This window comes from Ursus arctos, unplaced genomic scaffold (genome assembly GCF_023065955.2).
Source record: "Ursus arctos isolate Adak ecotype North America unplaced genomic scaffold, UrsArc2.0 scaffold_12, whole genome shotgun sequence".
Classification (NCBI taxonomy): domain Eukaryota; kingdom Metazoa; phylum Chordata; class Mammalia; order Carnivora; family Ursidae; genus Ursus; species Ursus arctos.
In genome coordinates this window covers 55,022,282-55,039,286 of record NW_026622786.1, presented here as the reverse complement: position 1 = coordinate 55,039,286, position 17,005 = coordinate 55,022,282, and the positions used below count along the sequence as shown (strand labels likewise).

General features: G+C 35.4%; 1 protein-coding gene across 6 annotated transcripts in view; it reads right to left on the bottom strand.

Annotated features, from left to right (window-relative positions):
• Positions 1-17,005, bottom strand: part of DOCK7 (dedicator of cytokinesis 7) — a 202,493-nt gene that overhangs the window by 87,430 nt on the left and 98,058 nt on the right. For 5 of the 6 annotated variants that reach the window (XM_026497942.4, XM_044383796.3, XM_044383797.3 and 2 more), the window contains 4 exons: positions 15,286-15,403; positions 11,888-11,958; positions 7,995-8,133; positions 6,917-7,018 (listed from right to left, as the gene is read on the bottom strand). In XM_026497942.4, the coding sequence (XP_026353727.2) occupies positions 6,917-7,018; positions 7,995-8,133; positions 11,888-11,958; positions 15,286-15,403 (430 nt within the window). Of the gene's footprint in view, positions 1-6,916; positions 7,019-7,994; positions 8,134-11,887; positions 11,959-15,285; positions 15,404-17,005 lie in introns of those variants that run through there. The other variant, XM_026497941.4, reaches the window with a different exon arrangement.

Here is a 17,005-nt window from a genome sequence, read left to right as displayed (position 1 = left end):
ACAGATAAAACTTAAGTTAATTAGAAATTCTGAAAACAAAAAACTTAAGAGAAAAATATCCTCAATGAGGAAAAGTCCTGTGGAAATATATTATCATACATGTAAATTAATGTAAAACTTGTTATTATAAAATCATTGTTTCTTACAAGAGAATTAAAAGGCTCAAGGAGAAAAAGCAGAAAATATCAACTCTAAATTCTATCTTCCCAAAGCCATACCCCTTTATATCATTCCAAATCTTCCTCTGTGCACATGTATTTTTATACACACCCTACCCTTGCATAAGTAATACAAAACATTATTTTAAACCTGTTTTTCACATATTATATTGTGAATGTCTTTTCATGTCAATATAGTCACATCTACAGTATCATTTTAATGGTTTATAATACTCTGCTTTTAAAAAATGCCTGTTTTGTTTTAATAAGGCTGTAAAATAGTCACAGCAAAGGAATTCTGTTTTAAAGGTTAGAAAACTTTTTCTGATGTACATTGCTAGTAAAGTTAATTAAAATTTTATCATAAAAGTTATTTTTAAAAAGAGTACATCACTTCTCTCTATTCCTCCTGCTAAGTACAGCTGAACATGATACACAAAATAAACAGTGAAAGGTAGAAAGAAGAATGCAAACGACTACCTCGGGATGTGAGGAAATATAAAGTAGTGTTTCCTGGGTTCTATTTTTTGCCTCATAGCTCCTGGACTAGGCGCTAGAAAAGCTGGCAACCCAGAAACGCCAGAGTAGACAAAAACAAGCTCCGAGAAAAGCCTGCTCTCTTTAATCAAAGCCAACAATTGCCCTACTCTGGCCAAACACAAAGAAACAAGCTGCAGCCCCACCCACCCTCCACAGGCTGAGTAGGGGGCGCAGGTGTCCACCCTCAGCTGGCAGTAATGAGGTACCCTGATTCTCCACCCCACCCCCCAACACACTGGGTGGTATCAGAGAAGGTAGAGATGGAAACTGGTCCTAGCCCAGTGGTAACAAGCACCCACGCCAACTGTGGTGTCACTGGAAGCCAAGCAGGAGCAGTACCAAGGTGCCCCTTCCTCCTCACACGTCAGCGGAGGCCTCGTGGGGAGCCTGAAGTCCCACCTCTATCCATTAATATTAGCACCCTAAAACCACTGCAAAGTGAGGAATGTGCCCTTTACCTGTTGCATGAATGTGGCAATAGTGCCTCCCCCTACTGCTAAACCCCAAGGCTTAAATAAGATCTGAGGTCCTAACATAATACCCAAGAGGTCTTCAATAGAATAAAAAATCTTGCATCACACTAAGAACCAGAAAAAATCTCAAATGAGAAAAGGCAATCAACAAACACTAAGATGACACAGATGCTGGACCATCATTAAAAACAAAAAACAACAACAAAAAAAGCAGGCTTCAACAAGCAATTACAAATATCTGTGAAATAAAAGACCAAAATAGAGAGTCTCAAGAAAAAAAAAAATTTTAGGCTTCCCCATGGTTTCATTTTTTTTTTTATCACGTGTAGAAAAGAAAACCAACTAAAGTCCCTCTTACAAAAGTCAACACTAAGTTGGTAAGAAATGCAATGTCTCTACTGAGGTAAATACAGGTTTTGAAACTTTTGTAAAAGAAAGAAGGTGAAGTAAATTGAAACTATTCAAAGCAAGAATTAGTAATAGCTCTTTCAACTCAAAGCACTTGCTTTTGGCTTAAAAAAACAGGATACACAAATAAAATGAACACAGACTGCTTTAAATAAAGTGGTTCTCAAAGTCTGATCTGAGGACCAGCAGCATAAACGTCCTGTAGGCACTTGGAAATGTAAATAACCAAGCCCCAACCCAGACGCGCGGCAGGGTGAGGTTCAGCAGCTGGCATGACAGCAACTCTCCAGGTGATTCTGATGCATGCTAAAGGCAAGAGCTGCTGTCTTAAAGCTCTAACAAGCAGTGTGGCAATAGGAATGCCATCATAGCTGCGAACACTTCTTTAGCCCTTTTCACGTACCTTGCACCACTCCAAGGGCTCTACAGACTACTATCGTTTGATCCCCAATCCCTTTCTTAAAGCATTAATTATTCTCAATTTACAGAGGAGAAAATTCAGGCACAGAGAATATTTTAGTCGGCTTGGGCTGCCGTAACAAAATGCCATACACTGGGTGACTTAAACCACAGCAAGTTATTTTCTCACAGTCTGGAGACTAGAAGTCCAAAATCAAGGCGCCAACATGGTCAGTTTCTGGTGAGAAACCCTTCCTAGCTTGCAGACGGCCACCTTCTCACTGTGTCTTCACACAGCCAAGAGTAAGAGGACTCTGATGTCTCTTCTTAAGGCACTAATCATGAGGCCCCACCCTCCTGACCTCATCTAAAACTCATTTGAACCTAATTAACTCCCATAGATCTCATCTCCAAATACTAGCACACACTGGGGGTTAGAACTTCAACATATGAATTTGGGGGTTGCAGTGGGGGGGATGAGGTGGGGAGTGGGGAGACATAATTCAGTCCGTAGCAGAGAGCTTAAGAAACTTACCCGAGGTTACACAACTAATAAATGGTGAGGCCAGGAGTGAAACCCTGAAAATAATGATACACCGCCTTTCGAAAGTATATGAGATTTGAAACAGCAACAATAAAAACTTCAACAATCCCTACCCCTCAAATGTTAACCTTGCTAAACCTCGTGTATATTTTTCAAAGTATTTATCACCCAATTACTGATGTGTACCTGAGGTGTGAGTCTGGTTGTCACTATATTGTTTGTTTTTATATTTTTATTCTAAATGTTCTACTGGGGAGTGCCTGGGTGGCTCAGTAGGTTGAGTGTTCTGCTTGTGATTTTGGCTCAGGTCATAATCTCAGGGTTGTGAGAATGACCTCTGCGTCGGGCTCTACTCTGGGTGTGGAGCCTGCTTAAGATTCTCTCTCTCCCGGGTGCCTGGATGCCTCAGTTGGTTGAACAAATGCCTCTGGCTCAGGTCATGATCCTCGAGTCCCAGGATTGAGTCACACATCACGCTCCCTGCTCAGGAGGGAGCCTGCTTCTCACCTCAACCCTATCCCCACCATGCACACTCTCTCTTTCTCTCTCAAAAAAACCAAAATACAAAACAAAAAAAAACCTTCTTTCTCCCTATCAAAAAATAAATGAATGAATGTTCTACTGGGATATTAAAATCTGTATTACTGTTCTTAACTACTGCACCACTGTATGGATGTAATACTTAATATGGATGTAATACTTTAATAATTAAATTCTTGGGTAAGCCATGTAATTTTCATTTTTTATGTTTTGCTAATACCAATAATCATAATTTTTTCCTTTTTTTCAGACAGAAACAAAATATATTAAAAATATTACATAGTATATGTTAACTAACTTGAATTTAAATAAAATAAAATAATTTTAAAATAAAAATAAGGGGTGCCCGAGTGGCTCAGACAATTAAGCATCTGCCTTCAGCTCAGGCCATGATCCTGGAGTCTTGGAATCCAGCTCCACATCAGGCTGCCTGCTCAGCGGGGAGTCTGCTTCTCCTTCTCCCTCTGCTCCCCCCCAACTCATGCTCTCTCTCTCTCTCATTCTCTCTCTCAAATAAATAAAATCTTTAAAAACAAAACTAAATAAAATAAAAATAAAAATATTACAGTTATCTATTGCACACTTCCATGTTAATATTTAATACATCTGTGTTGGCATGGCATGTCCTGACTATGCTTGGTAAAACCTGGTACGCTCTTTGTAGAAATGAGGACACAGATGTATCAAGTGCATTCAACTAACATAGTTAAAATAAGTGAGCTACTCAGGATGTCACAGATTTAGCCCAACTCTAACCTAGGTCAGAGAAGTGAAATACCCAGTGAACCTGGGCAAATGAGATATTAAAAATACTTTTTTAAAAGGTTGCTAGGTTATATTCTTTACTGCATGTCATTGGTGATTCATTGCAAAATGGCACTCAAGCTGTGGAATGGGAGGAATTATGGTGGGATTTGGCAAATGGGTTTGTATTTCACAGCCCAGAGTCCTCCCTCTCCACATGCCAGTGAAATGCCTGCCCTCCCCCAATGGGGGAGTGGGATGAGGGAGATGCAGAGAAATGGCCAATGTTTCTGTGGAGAAGAGAACAGAACAGATAGTCATCATTGCCAAATGGCTAATCACTTTGAGAAACTCTATATGGTCGCAACAAAATTTTCATTTTTTAGTTTTTGCTAATATCAACAATCCTGTAACTTTTTAAATTCATACAACAAATATTTATTGAAGGCTTTAGACAATTTTCTAGGTACTAAGGTTCCATGGCAAACATAAGGTCTGCCCTCAGGGAGCCTATCCACCATTTCTTATAGAGAAAAATAAGGAAATAAACAATAATTTCAGATAGTGGTAAGTATTAAGTAAATAAAATTGAATTAAAAATGATAGAGTATATCAGCAATGTGGTGGAGGGAAGGGTTGGAAATTTGTGCAGTAAGCAAAGACCTCTCTGAGAAGGTAATATTTTATAGATAATTCTGATAATGAAAAGAATCCAGCCATGTGAAATTCAGAAAGAGGAAATAAAATTCAAAGGCCTAGAAGTAGGAAAAAGTTTAGAAGCAGCTGTTAAGTGTAGAAGAAGGGGCTCAGGGATGGTAGAAGATGATGTTAAAGAGGTGGAAAAGTTAAGATCCTTTGGAGATTTGGAGGTCATAGGGAAAAACCTAGATTATATTCTAAGTACAATGAAATGCCAGCAAAATATAGATACACTATATAAACATTATATATGATCATAAAGAAACACTAAGTCTTGGCAATATCATGCTGAATAAAAAAAGCAAGTCCCCTAGAGATTATATACAGCATAATACCATTTTCATTAAATTCATAAATTAAGCAAAGTAAAAATGTATTGTCTAGACATACATATACCTCAATTAAAAAGTAGTTTTAAGAGGCTAGTTTTCAAAACAAGTGAATGCACTTAATGCCATGGAACTGGACACTTAAAAATGGTTAAAATGGTAAATTTTATGTTACGTATATTTTACCACAATTTTTTTAAGTGTCTGCCTTCGGCTTAGGTCATGATCCCGGGGTCCTGGGATGGAGCCTCCTATCGGGTTCCCTGCTCAGCGGGAATCTGCTTCTCCCTTTACCTCCCCTCCATCCCCACTTGTGCTCTCTCTCTCAAATAAATAAAATTTAAAAAAATACAAAAGCTTAAACACTGAATAACATATCAATTGTACTATACATCTATAGTCAAATCCAAATCATGACCATTTTCTTTATATATGAACATACACAGCATAGTAGCTAGAAGAAAACCATCAGCCTCCCTATAGAAAGCTGACCTTGCATTTGCAAATCAATTAAGAATAAATGCATAACTTCCATAAAATCAGATTTTCTTTTAAAATATTTCCTTTTGCAATATAGAATGCAATCCCTGACAGAAGACTATCTGATTTTACTGAGAAGATGTGTTCCTGGAAAACTGAATGAAAGGTTTGGCAGGGGGGAGAGAGGAAGGAGTCATATTTCTTTCCTACTGTCTTTATTCATTCATCTTATTTATTATAATAAATACTTACTGACCTGCTGTGAGCCAAGCACTATTCGAAATACTTGCAGATAGAGCAAAGCAAAAGAAAGACGAAGTCCCTACCTTCCTGGAATTTATACTCTGTAGATAATAAATAAACAAAGATATATGAAGTATAAAGTCAACGATTAAGTATTATGAGGACAAAGCAAAGTAAAGGGATAAAAAAATGGTGGAGGCTGCACTGAAAACGAAGTGCTCAGAGACACTCTCTGAAGAGGCAGGATCTGAGCGGCTATCTGGATGAAATGAAGAAGCTAGCCTGCTGATGGAGCACCGCCAGCAGAGGAAGTGCAAAGGGCCTGACATGGGAATGCACGACTGAGGAACAGCCAAGGCACTGTGCTGTGTGGCTGGGACAGAGTAAGTGACAAAGAACAGTAAGCAAGGAGGTCAGAGCAGGAGCTCTCCGCTGCCTCTGTTTTTTTAAAAATAAAAACAATACAAATTTATTTGTGAATATTTTTCGAGTTGTATTCAGAAAATAAATGCCACCAGGAGAACATTCCCAAGACATAGTTCAGATTAATGCATACAAACAATTATGTTCAAATCATCATGTAACAGTTCTCTCATAAAGCACTTTGGTTTTTGAATAGTGGCTACTGATTCTTTTTGAGATTTTTCCAATGTTTGTTTCTTTCAAGTCATTTCTTTCAAGTCTAATGATGACATATGTCATCATTACAGCTGCTAATGTCTCCTGTATTGCATGTTTATAGCTTCTTTACTTTCACATACATGATCATCAATTACAAAAATATTCTAAAAAATTTGTTGGTACTCCTTCCCCCAGACTTTCAGTGAAATGTTGTTTACTTAAAAAAAAAAAAAAACAACTCATTTATGTAACGCTTTTCATGTTACAATATGAAAATTCTCTAAATTTGCCTTTTAAGTTCATATTTCACATATTATTTTGGTTTTAAAATCAATATACTGGGGCGCCTGGGTGGCACAGCGGTTAAGCGTCTGCCTTCGGCTCAGGGCGTGATCCCGGCGTTATGGGATCGAGCCCCACATCAGGCTCCTCTGCTATGAGCCTGCTTCTTCCTCTCCCACTCCCCCTGCTTGTGTTCCCTCCCTCGCTGGCTGTCTCTATCTCTGTTGAATAAATAAATTAAAAAAATAAAATAAAATAAAATAAAATCAATATACTTAGATTAAAAGCTTTAAGTATTCTACAGACTAATTTTACCTCTAAGAGAAAACAATATTATTACTTCATTATCTACATACTTCTAGATAGAATAGCAAGGTCTTGTTTGAGAAAAACACCTTTGTAATGAAAAAATTCATTTCATTCCATCTGGAGAGTTTCAACATGAGAGATACTGACCTCAGGAGATAGTACAGAATAAGCCTGTGGTGGTTTTTCCAGTGAAACTGGTAGGCAAAACTGCCCGGTCTTTAATCGTCCATTCTGAAGCATTGGTATCCACTTTTAATTAAAAAGGAAACAATATTAAGTTAAATATGTTTGTTACAAAAGTAAATTACTTGGAAAATCTGTTTTAAGAACTTGGTATGAGCCAAATTTGTCTCGTATCACCAAACACCAAGAGGATTTAATTAAATAATAATAGGTTTCATGATTCCTCTAAAGAAAAGCTTCCCTGACAGTATTTTATTAAGGAGGATCCCCAAAACATTATTATTACTAACTAACCATGCAATATTTAAATCTATAGGGGGTCCTTATTATCCCAGAAAAGGCTGGAGTAGAAGAAAAAGCCCACAAAGTGGATCCATTTTAGATGGGGGTAATAATGTCAATGTATATAGGGAAAGGTTTGATTAAACATGAATGTTGACAACAAAACTAAAAAGCATGAACATAAACTTATTTTGTTACATTTAGCAAAATTCATTTCATAAACCGCAAGAGACCAAAAAAACAAAAAAACAAAACAAAACAAAAAAACCTGAGTCAAATGTTGATGTTTCTCTTTTGGGTAGCAGCATGATTTTTCTGACAAAGTTGTGACAGCACACCATGACATCCATAACCTTCACCTTAGGTTTACCCTTGCAATTCAATCATCATGATTTTCAAAAAATACTCAAGTTTTAGTTGCCTTTAATTAAAGCCAAAAGAATTTTAATGGCCAAGGGTCTCTTTTAATCACTTTACATTGAAACCATTCTCTTCTGGAGAACCCTTAAAACTAATATATTTACACTGTATTGTTGGGTAAACACATAATAATCAGGACCAACAACGAAGTGTTTACACATGTCAGGTAATTAATTATACTAGTTAATTACATTAATGAGTATTTTCTTATTATGATGACTTTTCTAACCACTACAGGGAATCAGATAAGGAACATTCAAGTAATAATGAACACCAACTACATCTCAAATACTGTATTTTTAAGATTGAAGAGCTAAATATTAAATAAAAATATACTTACTGTATATCCAACAGGAGTTTCAAGAGGAGTATTTTGTTTTTGTTGACAACTAACATGATAAAAAGTAAAAAGCAAATGATGATGGTCAGTTAAAGTAGCAGGGAGCTTAACCTTGATTTCTTCATGAAAATCAGGAGACCTTCACACAAAAAACAAAACAAAACAAATCAATAGTCAGTAATTTGTCAAAATAAGTAATTATTGCATTTGTATATTTGAGTAAGTTTTAAGTTAATTTCAGGATTCATGCTTAATTTTTCTTCTAGTACAAAGTATTTTTCTCTATTCCCAAGTTTTAAGTAACTAACTCCTATTTCCAGTTGAGTGAGCTGCCTCTGCTTCTGAAATTTCTCATCCCATTTTTATTAATGAGCTGGGTAATCCTATTTTAAAATTCATTAATAATCACCACCTTGATGCCGAGATCTCCATTTGATTGGAAATTATATAAAAGAGCAGACTAGTCAAGGCTTTCTATATTCTGATACACATTATATAGAAAAAATAATAGGAGTTTTTATAAGCAGATATTTTAAAACCATACCATAAAAAAACATTTTTCTATTATAGGAGTGTAGCTTCATGTTAAAGATTAATATGTATTATCTTTTTGTAAAAAAGAAAAAAACAAATATCTCTAGACAACTTAGTATTAAGTTGGGCTCTCAATGGAATATTTCATATCAATTATTCCATTGCTAAAGAAACAGATGTTAATAAAACATAAACTAATGCATTGACAGCTAAGAGAAAAAAAAACAAAAAGAAAAGAAAAAAAATCAGGGAACACCTACAAATTGCATTTGTCGCACAGTTTAGAAGTGCTCCCAGCCAGTATAAGAATACAACATATTTTGATCATATTTGATCAAAGCAATGGCATTTTCACCTCAATATTAATTGAGAGTGGTTCCTAGAAGCATTTTTATAGAAAAGTACCCTTGCTATTTATGATATAGACTTAAAAAGGGATAGAACCTTAGCATCCCAACCTTTCATATTCAGTTAGTATCTCAGAGTTATATTCAACAAAAATGCAACCAAACCATATAGCTCCAAATAATTAAAAGTGAAGCCTGTTCCACAATTTAGGAGGTTTTTTTCCTCTGATGCTAATAAGTCTAGTATCCTTCCATTTCAAATAAGCCTCAAAACACTAACAACTGTAGATCTGATCACAGAAATATTAGGTAGATGAGGCTTTTAATACCTACAAGAAAGATAATTAATACTAGCCATTTGAGAATTTGATGATTTTGGTGAATAAAAGATGCTATGCATCTTATTACTGATCTCACTAATCACCACTGAATTATGAGAAAGTTGAATTTACTAACAATGTTAGACAGTATTGTCATTTTAATTCTACTAATGCTGAGAGCAACAAAAAAAAAAAGATATATCTACAAATTGAGATACTTTAAGAAATTACTACCTTCTTTATCAATATCTTTCTTGGTACTGAATGTTTTAGTTCATTTCTTTTCTGAAATCATACTATGTGAAGGCTTTTATGGAAAATTAAGCATCTATGAGTTATTCATCAACAAGTACTTTTAATTGTTCACCTTTATGCTAAGTATTGTGTTATTTTTGTGGTGGTTTAATAGATAAACATGAAAAATATAATTACCCTCAAAAAATATATAATTTAGTAGAAATATAAATAAGACAGACATATATCAATAGCAATGCTATAAAGCAGGGGTTGGCAAACTATGGCCCATAGGCCAAATCCAGTCCACTGCCTGGTTTTGTATAGCCTACAAATTAAGAATTTTTATATTTTTAAGTCGTTTTAAAAAAATAAAAATAACATATCATTTGAAATATTACATGAAATTCAAATTTCAGTGTTCATAAATAAAATTTTATTGGAAGACAGCCATGCCCATTCATTTGCAACTTTACTTACTGTCCATGGCTGTTTTTGCACTGTAACAGCAGGGCTGAGTAATTGTTACAGAGACCATATGGCCCACAAGCCCTAAAACAAACCTACTAGGCCCTTTGCAGAAAAAGTTTGCCAACCCCTGGTCTAGAGCATATAAGGTTAAGTGCTTCAAGGAGAGAATTGAACAGATTATTTCAAGCTTTGGATCAGGGAATTGTGTTTAGGAAACTATATGAGATGGGCCTTAAAGAATGAGTAGGAGTCCAATCAACAGAGAGAATCGGTATTATAATAGAAAAAGGGATCCAAGAAAAGCCTAGAAACAGAACAGCACAGAATATGTTTGGTAATCAGGCAAAAGAAAATCATCAAGATGGAAAGGATGACTGGATATTAGAAAAAAGAAGAAGGAAAGCAAGGATGTTTCAGATTCTGAATCAAAAGAACTGGAAAAATTGTGATACCATTAATAAAAATTAAGAGTCAGACAGAGATAGGGTCCAGAAGAGGGTCAGGGATAAACACATGGAAACTGAGAAGGCAGCAGGGCACCCTGAACCTGCCCAAGAGGCCACTAAAAATATTGTCTACGCCTCACAAAGAAGGTTAGGACTGAAAATAAAGAGTTGGGAACAATCCAAATAAAGATAAAAGTAGTAGCATTTTCACTGACTCTAACTCTGAGATATACATATAAGATTATTTACGGAGAGTAAAGTAAAGAAAAAGAAGGCTATGGGTGAAACCTTGGTGTTTTGCATGGAATGTCTATACCAAAAAAAAAAAAAAAAAAAAGGAAAGAAAGAAAGAAAGAAAAATTAGAGTAATTACCACCGGAAAAAAAGCTGTCCACAGAGATGGGAGGACACAAAGAGGGTAGTAAAGGGTGAGAGAGAATAAAGTTTTAAGGAGGGCAGGGAAAAACCATGCTACACAGCAACACTGAAGAGAGACCTTTGTTTTGTTTTTTAAGTACAGAAGACTTAAGCTTTTTTTGACAGTAAGAGATGGAGCCAGTGAAGTAGGGACTGATGGGACAAGAGAAGGGTTAAGTGATGGAGTCACACTCTGAAAGAGCAAGAATGAAACTGGAGGAAAGCAGAAGGGAAAGACTCACACTGAGCCAGGTGTGCACCCCGACTGCCCTTGAACCAGAAGGAAAGGCAGACCCGGCAGAGATCATCAGAGATAAAGAGGAGACAAGTGGATGGTTCTCAAGTTGGATGGTCTCAATCCACTTAATAAAGTAGGAACACCAAAAGTAAGGCAAACAGAGAATACGTAGGATCTAGAGAAAGGAGGAGAAAGGCTTAAAATACATCCTACTAAACGACAGAGGGTAAAAAAGCAATGATGACAAGATTACCAAAGAGTGGTGGGTCTGAAAAGAAGATGAAATAAAGTAAAATGAATTTCTTCAGCCCAATCATATGGATAAAATGATGTCAATTTGTGATCATCTTGATTGGTAGAATTTTGTGATTTTTCTCCAACAGCATTCAATAATCAAAAAAAAAAAAAAAAAGAAAAGAAAAGAAAAGAAAGTAAGCAGAGATGGAAAGTTACCCAAAGTTAAAAATTTCCAAAAGAAGTAAACTGGAAGGGTCCTAAGTCAAAGGATTATTAGATTTTGCGAACACTACCAATTTAACTGACTAATGGCTCTAAGCTTAGTAAAGAGTTAAGTAAAACTACAAAGTGTCGAGGGTAAAATAACAGGGAAAGTCCAAAGGACCAGAGGCCACAATGATAATCAATAACAGTATAATAAAAATGAAAGGGTCAGAGAATTTGATACAAAAGATGTTTTGTGTATAAAGTCTTATATTTGATGTCTACGGAAAATATGCAACTACAGGTTGAAAATTTTAACTCTGATGTCAGCTGTCTTGAATTTGCACATTCAGTGCAGCAAAGCATTTGGTAAACACACTAACGTGAGTGCTAACAATGCCACTGAGAAGTGAGTAACTTTGAAAGAAATATTTGAATTCAGTACCTGTTATGATATACTACGGCTGTATAGGCTTCCTTTGAAAATTCTGAACAGCTAGATTTACCAAAGATTACCTGTAACAAATAACAGCATGTTGAAACTTTGTTGTAATAAATGCTGGATGTTCATATCTATGTAAGAATTTGTCTGATTTAATAACTATTGGAGAACAATGGGCAAAATCAGCCCAATGAAGAACAATGTGCCTACTGACGCTCATTAATAAGTTCAATTGCTTTTTCAACTATAGACCCATCTGACATTCAAACATTTGAAAAGTTTCTACCCATATTTCCTTTTTCTTAAAGAAGGTGAAGAATTCATTTTAAAATCTGGATGTAGCATATCATTTGGAAATTTATGTAAGAAATATGGTCTTAGAATGGTAGTATATATCTACTATAAATTGGTGGCTTCTCCACTAAAACAGTAATCATTCTATAAGTCAAATATAAATTATTTATAAATGATTTTTAAAAATCCTATTTTAGGTCAAGCTATGTATCCTTTGCTTCCAGTATTCCTTACAAGCTACTCTATAAAGAAGGAGGAGGCCATTCTTATATTCTTTCATATGTGTTAAAAAAAAAAAAAAATCCACCACAACAAAAAAAGTATACCCCTATTGGAGAAAGGTTAGAGGTAAAATAATTCAGTCTTGTATATCTGCCTCTTGAGTTCTAATACCAATATTATAGTTAATTAGGGCAGCTGATTAGATAAATGGCTTATGATTCCTATGTGAGATAGTTAGGCTTGCAATGTTAACTAGCCATAAGTTAAACTCTTATGTCTGGCCAGCCATCTCTACATATGCAGAAATAAGTACATGGACATGTCATCACACTTCCATCAACACAACTGGTAAAATAACTCAAACTTTATATCTTATACAAAGGCATTAATTGGTACCATCCATAAATAAAAAGAACATATTAACCGATATTTGTGTTTCTTTTTGTAACAGTTCAAGCAGGTCCTTTTATTTTAAGGGTGTGTAAAGGTGTAATAATTATGACTCTCCTAGATAAGTCTAATTTCATCAATTTGCTAAGAATACGTTACCATATTTTTATAAAATGTTGTTCCAATGCCAGATTTTGAAGTTTATGATTTTATCATATCAATGTTATATGATCAAAACATTATCTTAGGATCCATTTGAGTAGTCCTTATTTTTCTAAAAATTAAGCCAAGACAATGTGTGTTTCTATACTTTCAACCAGCCACTAGGATAAACAGAAAAGTATTCATTTTCATATGACTAATAATACACAAATGAAAGGACTGCAGTACCTTTTTTCCCCGAGAAGCTATCACTTTTCACAAAGTAACTCATTTATTTTCAGAAATGAATGATAAAAAAGGGGAAAGTGTTCCCTTTTTTGACCATCTGACAGGTATTTTTAACCATTCATCAACACAAGCTGAGCATCATTTCCGTGCCAAGCACTATGACAAGCATCAAGATACAATCATGGCATGGTCCCTGCCCTCAAGGAGCTCACAATCTAGTGGACAAGATGAAGAAATAAACATATAATCTTAAAGTGATAAGGCCCATAAAAGAAATCAGAAGATGCTATGGTAGCACCAAAAGAGGGAGTGGTCTAACTGCCAATGTGGCTGGATGCAGCTGGAATTCTGCAGAGGAGGCCATATATATGCTAAGACAAGGAAGAGTTTGTTAGGCAAACAATAACAACAAATTATCTTATATATACTACATTTGTCATAAGCTCAAATCCATGTGACAATTCACCTACAACAAAGCACCTATTTTCACAATCCAGTATCTTTTCATCAACTGTGATAGTACATTCATTCCTTCAGCAGAAATAAAAAACTAATATAGAACATGAAATGCTAATTTCAAACCTCAAAAATAAATTCTACATTTACCAACAAATATTTATTCAGCATGTATGATATGCAAAGATCTGAGACAGCTGCCATAGAAGAATACAAAGATGAATAATTTGTGCTTGTTGCTGTCAAGATCTATAAATGCTGATGAAACAGAGACAATAGGAAAAGAGAAAATATACAGCTTTCCTAGTAAGTAGAAAATCAGAACTTGATTTAATGACTGACACAGAAGGCTAAAATAAAACTCTGTTAACAATGCACCTATTCTAAAGCTCATTTTCATTCCACTAGGGTTCTCAGAGGTCGAACATCTACAGCGACAGTCATTCTCCTACTCCATATGTTACTAACTTTAGTTGAGCCTAAAATCTACTTTCATGGAACTTGCACTGTATTTCACAGAATGTACATTAATGTTCCACAAATCCTAAATGACAATCTGGGCAATCCAGAATCTCCTCAGTCTGGCCTCAGGCTAGTATTTCTGACTTATCTTACATTGGTCTGGCTCCCTGGCAACTCACCACTGTACCACTGTTAAAGGACATTCTCCAACTTGAGAGAGCTGCTTTCTTTCCCCCACTGTCTAAGACCCAATGCCATTTACATTTTAACCCCCTTTGGCTTTAGTCCAGATAAACCTCCTCCAGGTGAGACCTGCCTATTAACTTGGCAAGGCACTCTCTCCTACTAATATACATCTATGCCTTTGAATCCGTATAGCAATCTTCTAATACTTAGCAAATACCCTGGTTCTCAATATTGGCTGCAAAGTGTAATCCCTTGTGAAGACTTAAAAATACTGATACATGATTAGTTCCCATCCCCAGACATTATAATTTAATTGGAGTAAGATTCAGTCTGAGCACTGGTATTTTTAAAAGCTCCCCAGGTAAGTGTAATATGCACTATTACCAGGATTTCTTAACAAACATGGGAAAAATCATACATATTAGAATCACATGGGGAACATTTTCAACCTATACTACAACCTCATATACTGCCCATCACTTTACACTTCCCTTTCCTGGCCTTTTATTCTAAAGGAAAAGAATCAGAATCACAGATGACAAGAATAGAGAAAAAATACATCTGTGCTTTGTTAGAGTACCCGAGGTGATTCTGTTCTGATCCTCTTTTGAAAGTCACTATTTTAGAATTTTATGTGTTTATCTCATCTTCTAGGTTACAAGTCTTATTCATCTTTGTATCTCTGGGAGTGACTATCATCAACCAAGTCATCAATAATTAAGACTTCAATAGGAAGTGTTGAATCACTATGTTGTACACTTGAAATTAATATTATACTGTATATTAACTAACTGGAATTTGAATATAAATTTTTTAAAAAGACTTCAAGTAAACCTGTACTATCTGTACAGGAAGTAAAGCAGTTAGAAACTTGGTTTATGAGAGCATATTAATTTCCAGTTTAGAGCTGCCAACTAAGTAATACCAAAAAAAAAAAAAAAAAAAAAAAAGGTTATTTGAACCATAGATGAAGAACAGGAAAAGTAAAGAACATTTCCTACCGGCATGGCATTGCTTGGATCCTCCCCATACATGAACTGTACTTTCACTGTTATATTTCTTGCAGAACCTTGACGATTGGCAAAATTGAGACTCTGAGGGTATATGTAGAGAAGATTTCTGTGAAGGCAATAGTATACATGATTGTGAATATATATCTAAAAACGGTATTTATTACTGCATGCCACAAAAGAAAAGGATGGAACAAAAACTTAATTATTAATATTTGCTAGCCACTATACTATTTTCACATCCAATGATTTATTTCATTCTTAGAGCAATCATTCAAAAATAGCAATCAAATATACCCCAATTTTGCAGATGAATTGAAGCCTAGAAAACTTAAGTGAAATTCACATACAACTAAGTAAGCAGCAAAGCTGAAATCAGAATATAGGTCAGTCAGACTTAAAAACACAAGCTCTTTCTTATACAAGAGGATTCTGGGAAATAAATGATGGACTAAAACATCATTAAGAAGTTAATAGCGGGGATGCCTGGGTGGCTCAGTCAGTTAAGCGTCTGCCTTCGACTCAGGTCATGATCCCAGGGTCCTGGGATTGATCCAGCACTGGGGTCCTTGCTCAGTGGGGAGCCTGCTTCTCCTTCTGCCTGCCTCTCTCTCTCTGACAAATAAATAAAAATATTTTTTTAAAAAAAAGGTTAATCGTGGGGGCACCTGGGTGGCTCAGTTGGTTAAGTGGCCAACTCTTAATTTTTGGTTCAGGTCATGATGTCAGGGTCATGAGATAAAGCCCTGTTTCTGCACTCAGTGGGGAGTCTGCTTGAGATTCTCTCTCTCTCTCTCTCTGCCCCTCCCCCTGCCCCACATACTCTCTCTCTAAAATAAATCAATCTTTTAAAAAAAAAGTTAATAATGTATTATGTTACTTCCTCCAAGCAGATAAAAAGGGGATGACATTTATAGATGAAACTTCTATGTAAACATGATCAAGGATTTAAGAGGTATAACATTTCACAGTGTTTGTTCAAAAACACATATGATAATATGCAAGGTGTAACAGTATTGGTAGTTGCTGTAAGATAATCACGTTAGTCTGCATTTATTTTACTTCAAGCCCATCTTGCATCTTACACAACTTTAACAGTCCCTGTTGCCACCACAGAGAAGATAAATAATTCAAGAAAAGACACAAAAGAGAGGGCTAAAAAAAAAGAAGAAAAAAAAGATAAAGAATGAAGACTAGTGCTAAGAGCTAATGAACAAGACTTCAAGTATAATAAAGCCCTGCTAATCAACTGCTGAAGCAATGAAAATAGAGGTCAAAATTTTCTGGAACATGGTGGGGCAATATAGAAATTCTACATGAACACAATCTTTGACCTAAGAAACCTGCTTCTAGTCTAAGGAGATAACTACACATACCTACAAATGGATGTATTAAAAAAATTCACTATAACATTTTTTGTAGTAGAGAATAATTACAAATAATTGTGAGGAAATATAGTGTTCATCAGCACAGTTCTAATTAGTTAAATTAATATGTATTAATAAGAAGAAATACTACAGAGTCTGCAAAATGACAACGTGTAGCAATGTTTATTGATGTAGAAAGAGATACCCAGCATGTTGGATGAAGAAAAAAGGCAGGTTCTGTAGCAGGATGTATAGTGACATACGCTACTTATGGAAAATTGTGAAGAAATAATAGCTGAAAATTTCCCTAGCCTTGTGAAGGAAACAGACATCCAGATCCAGGA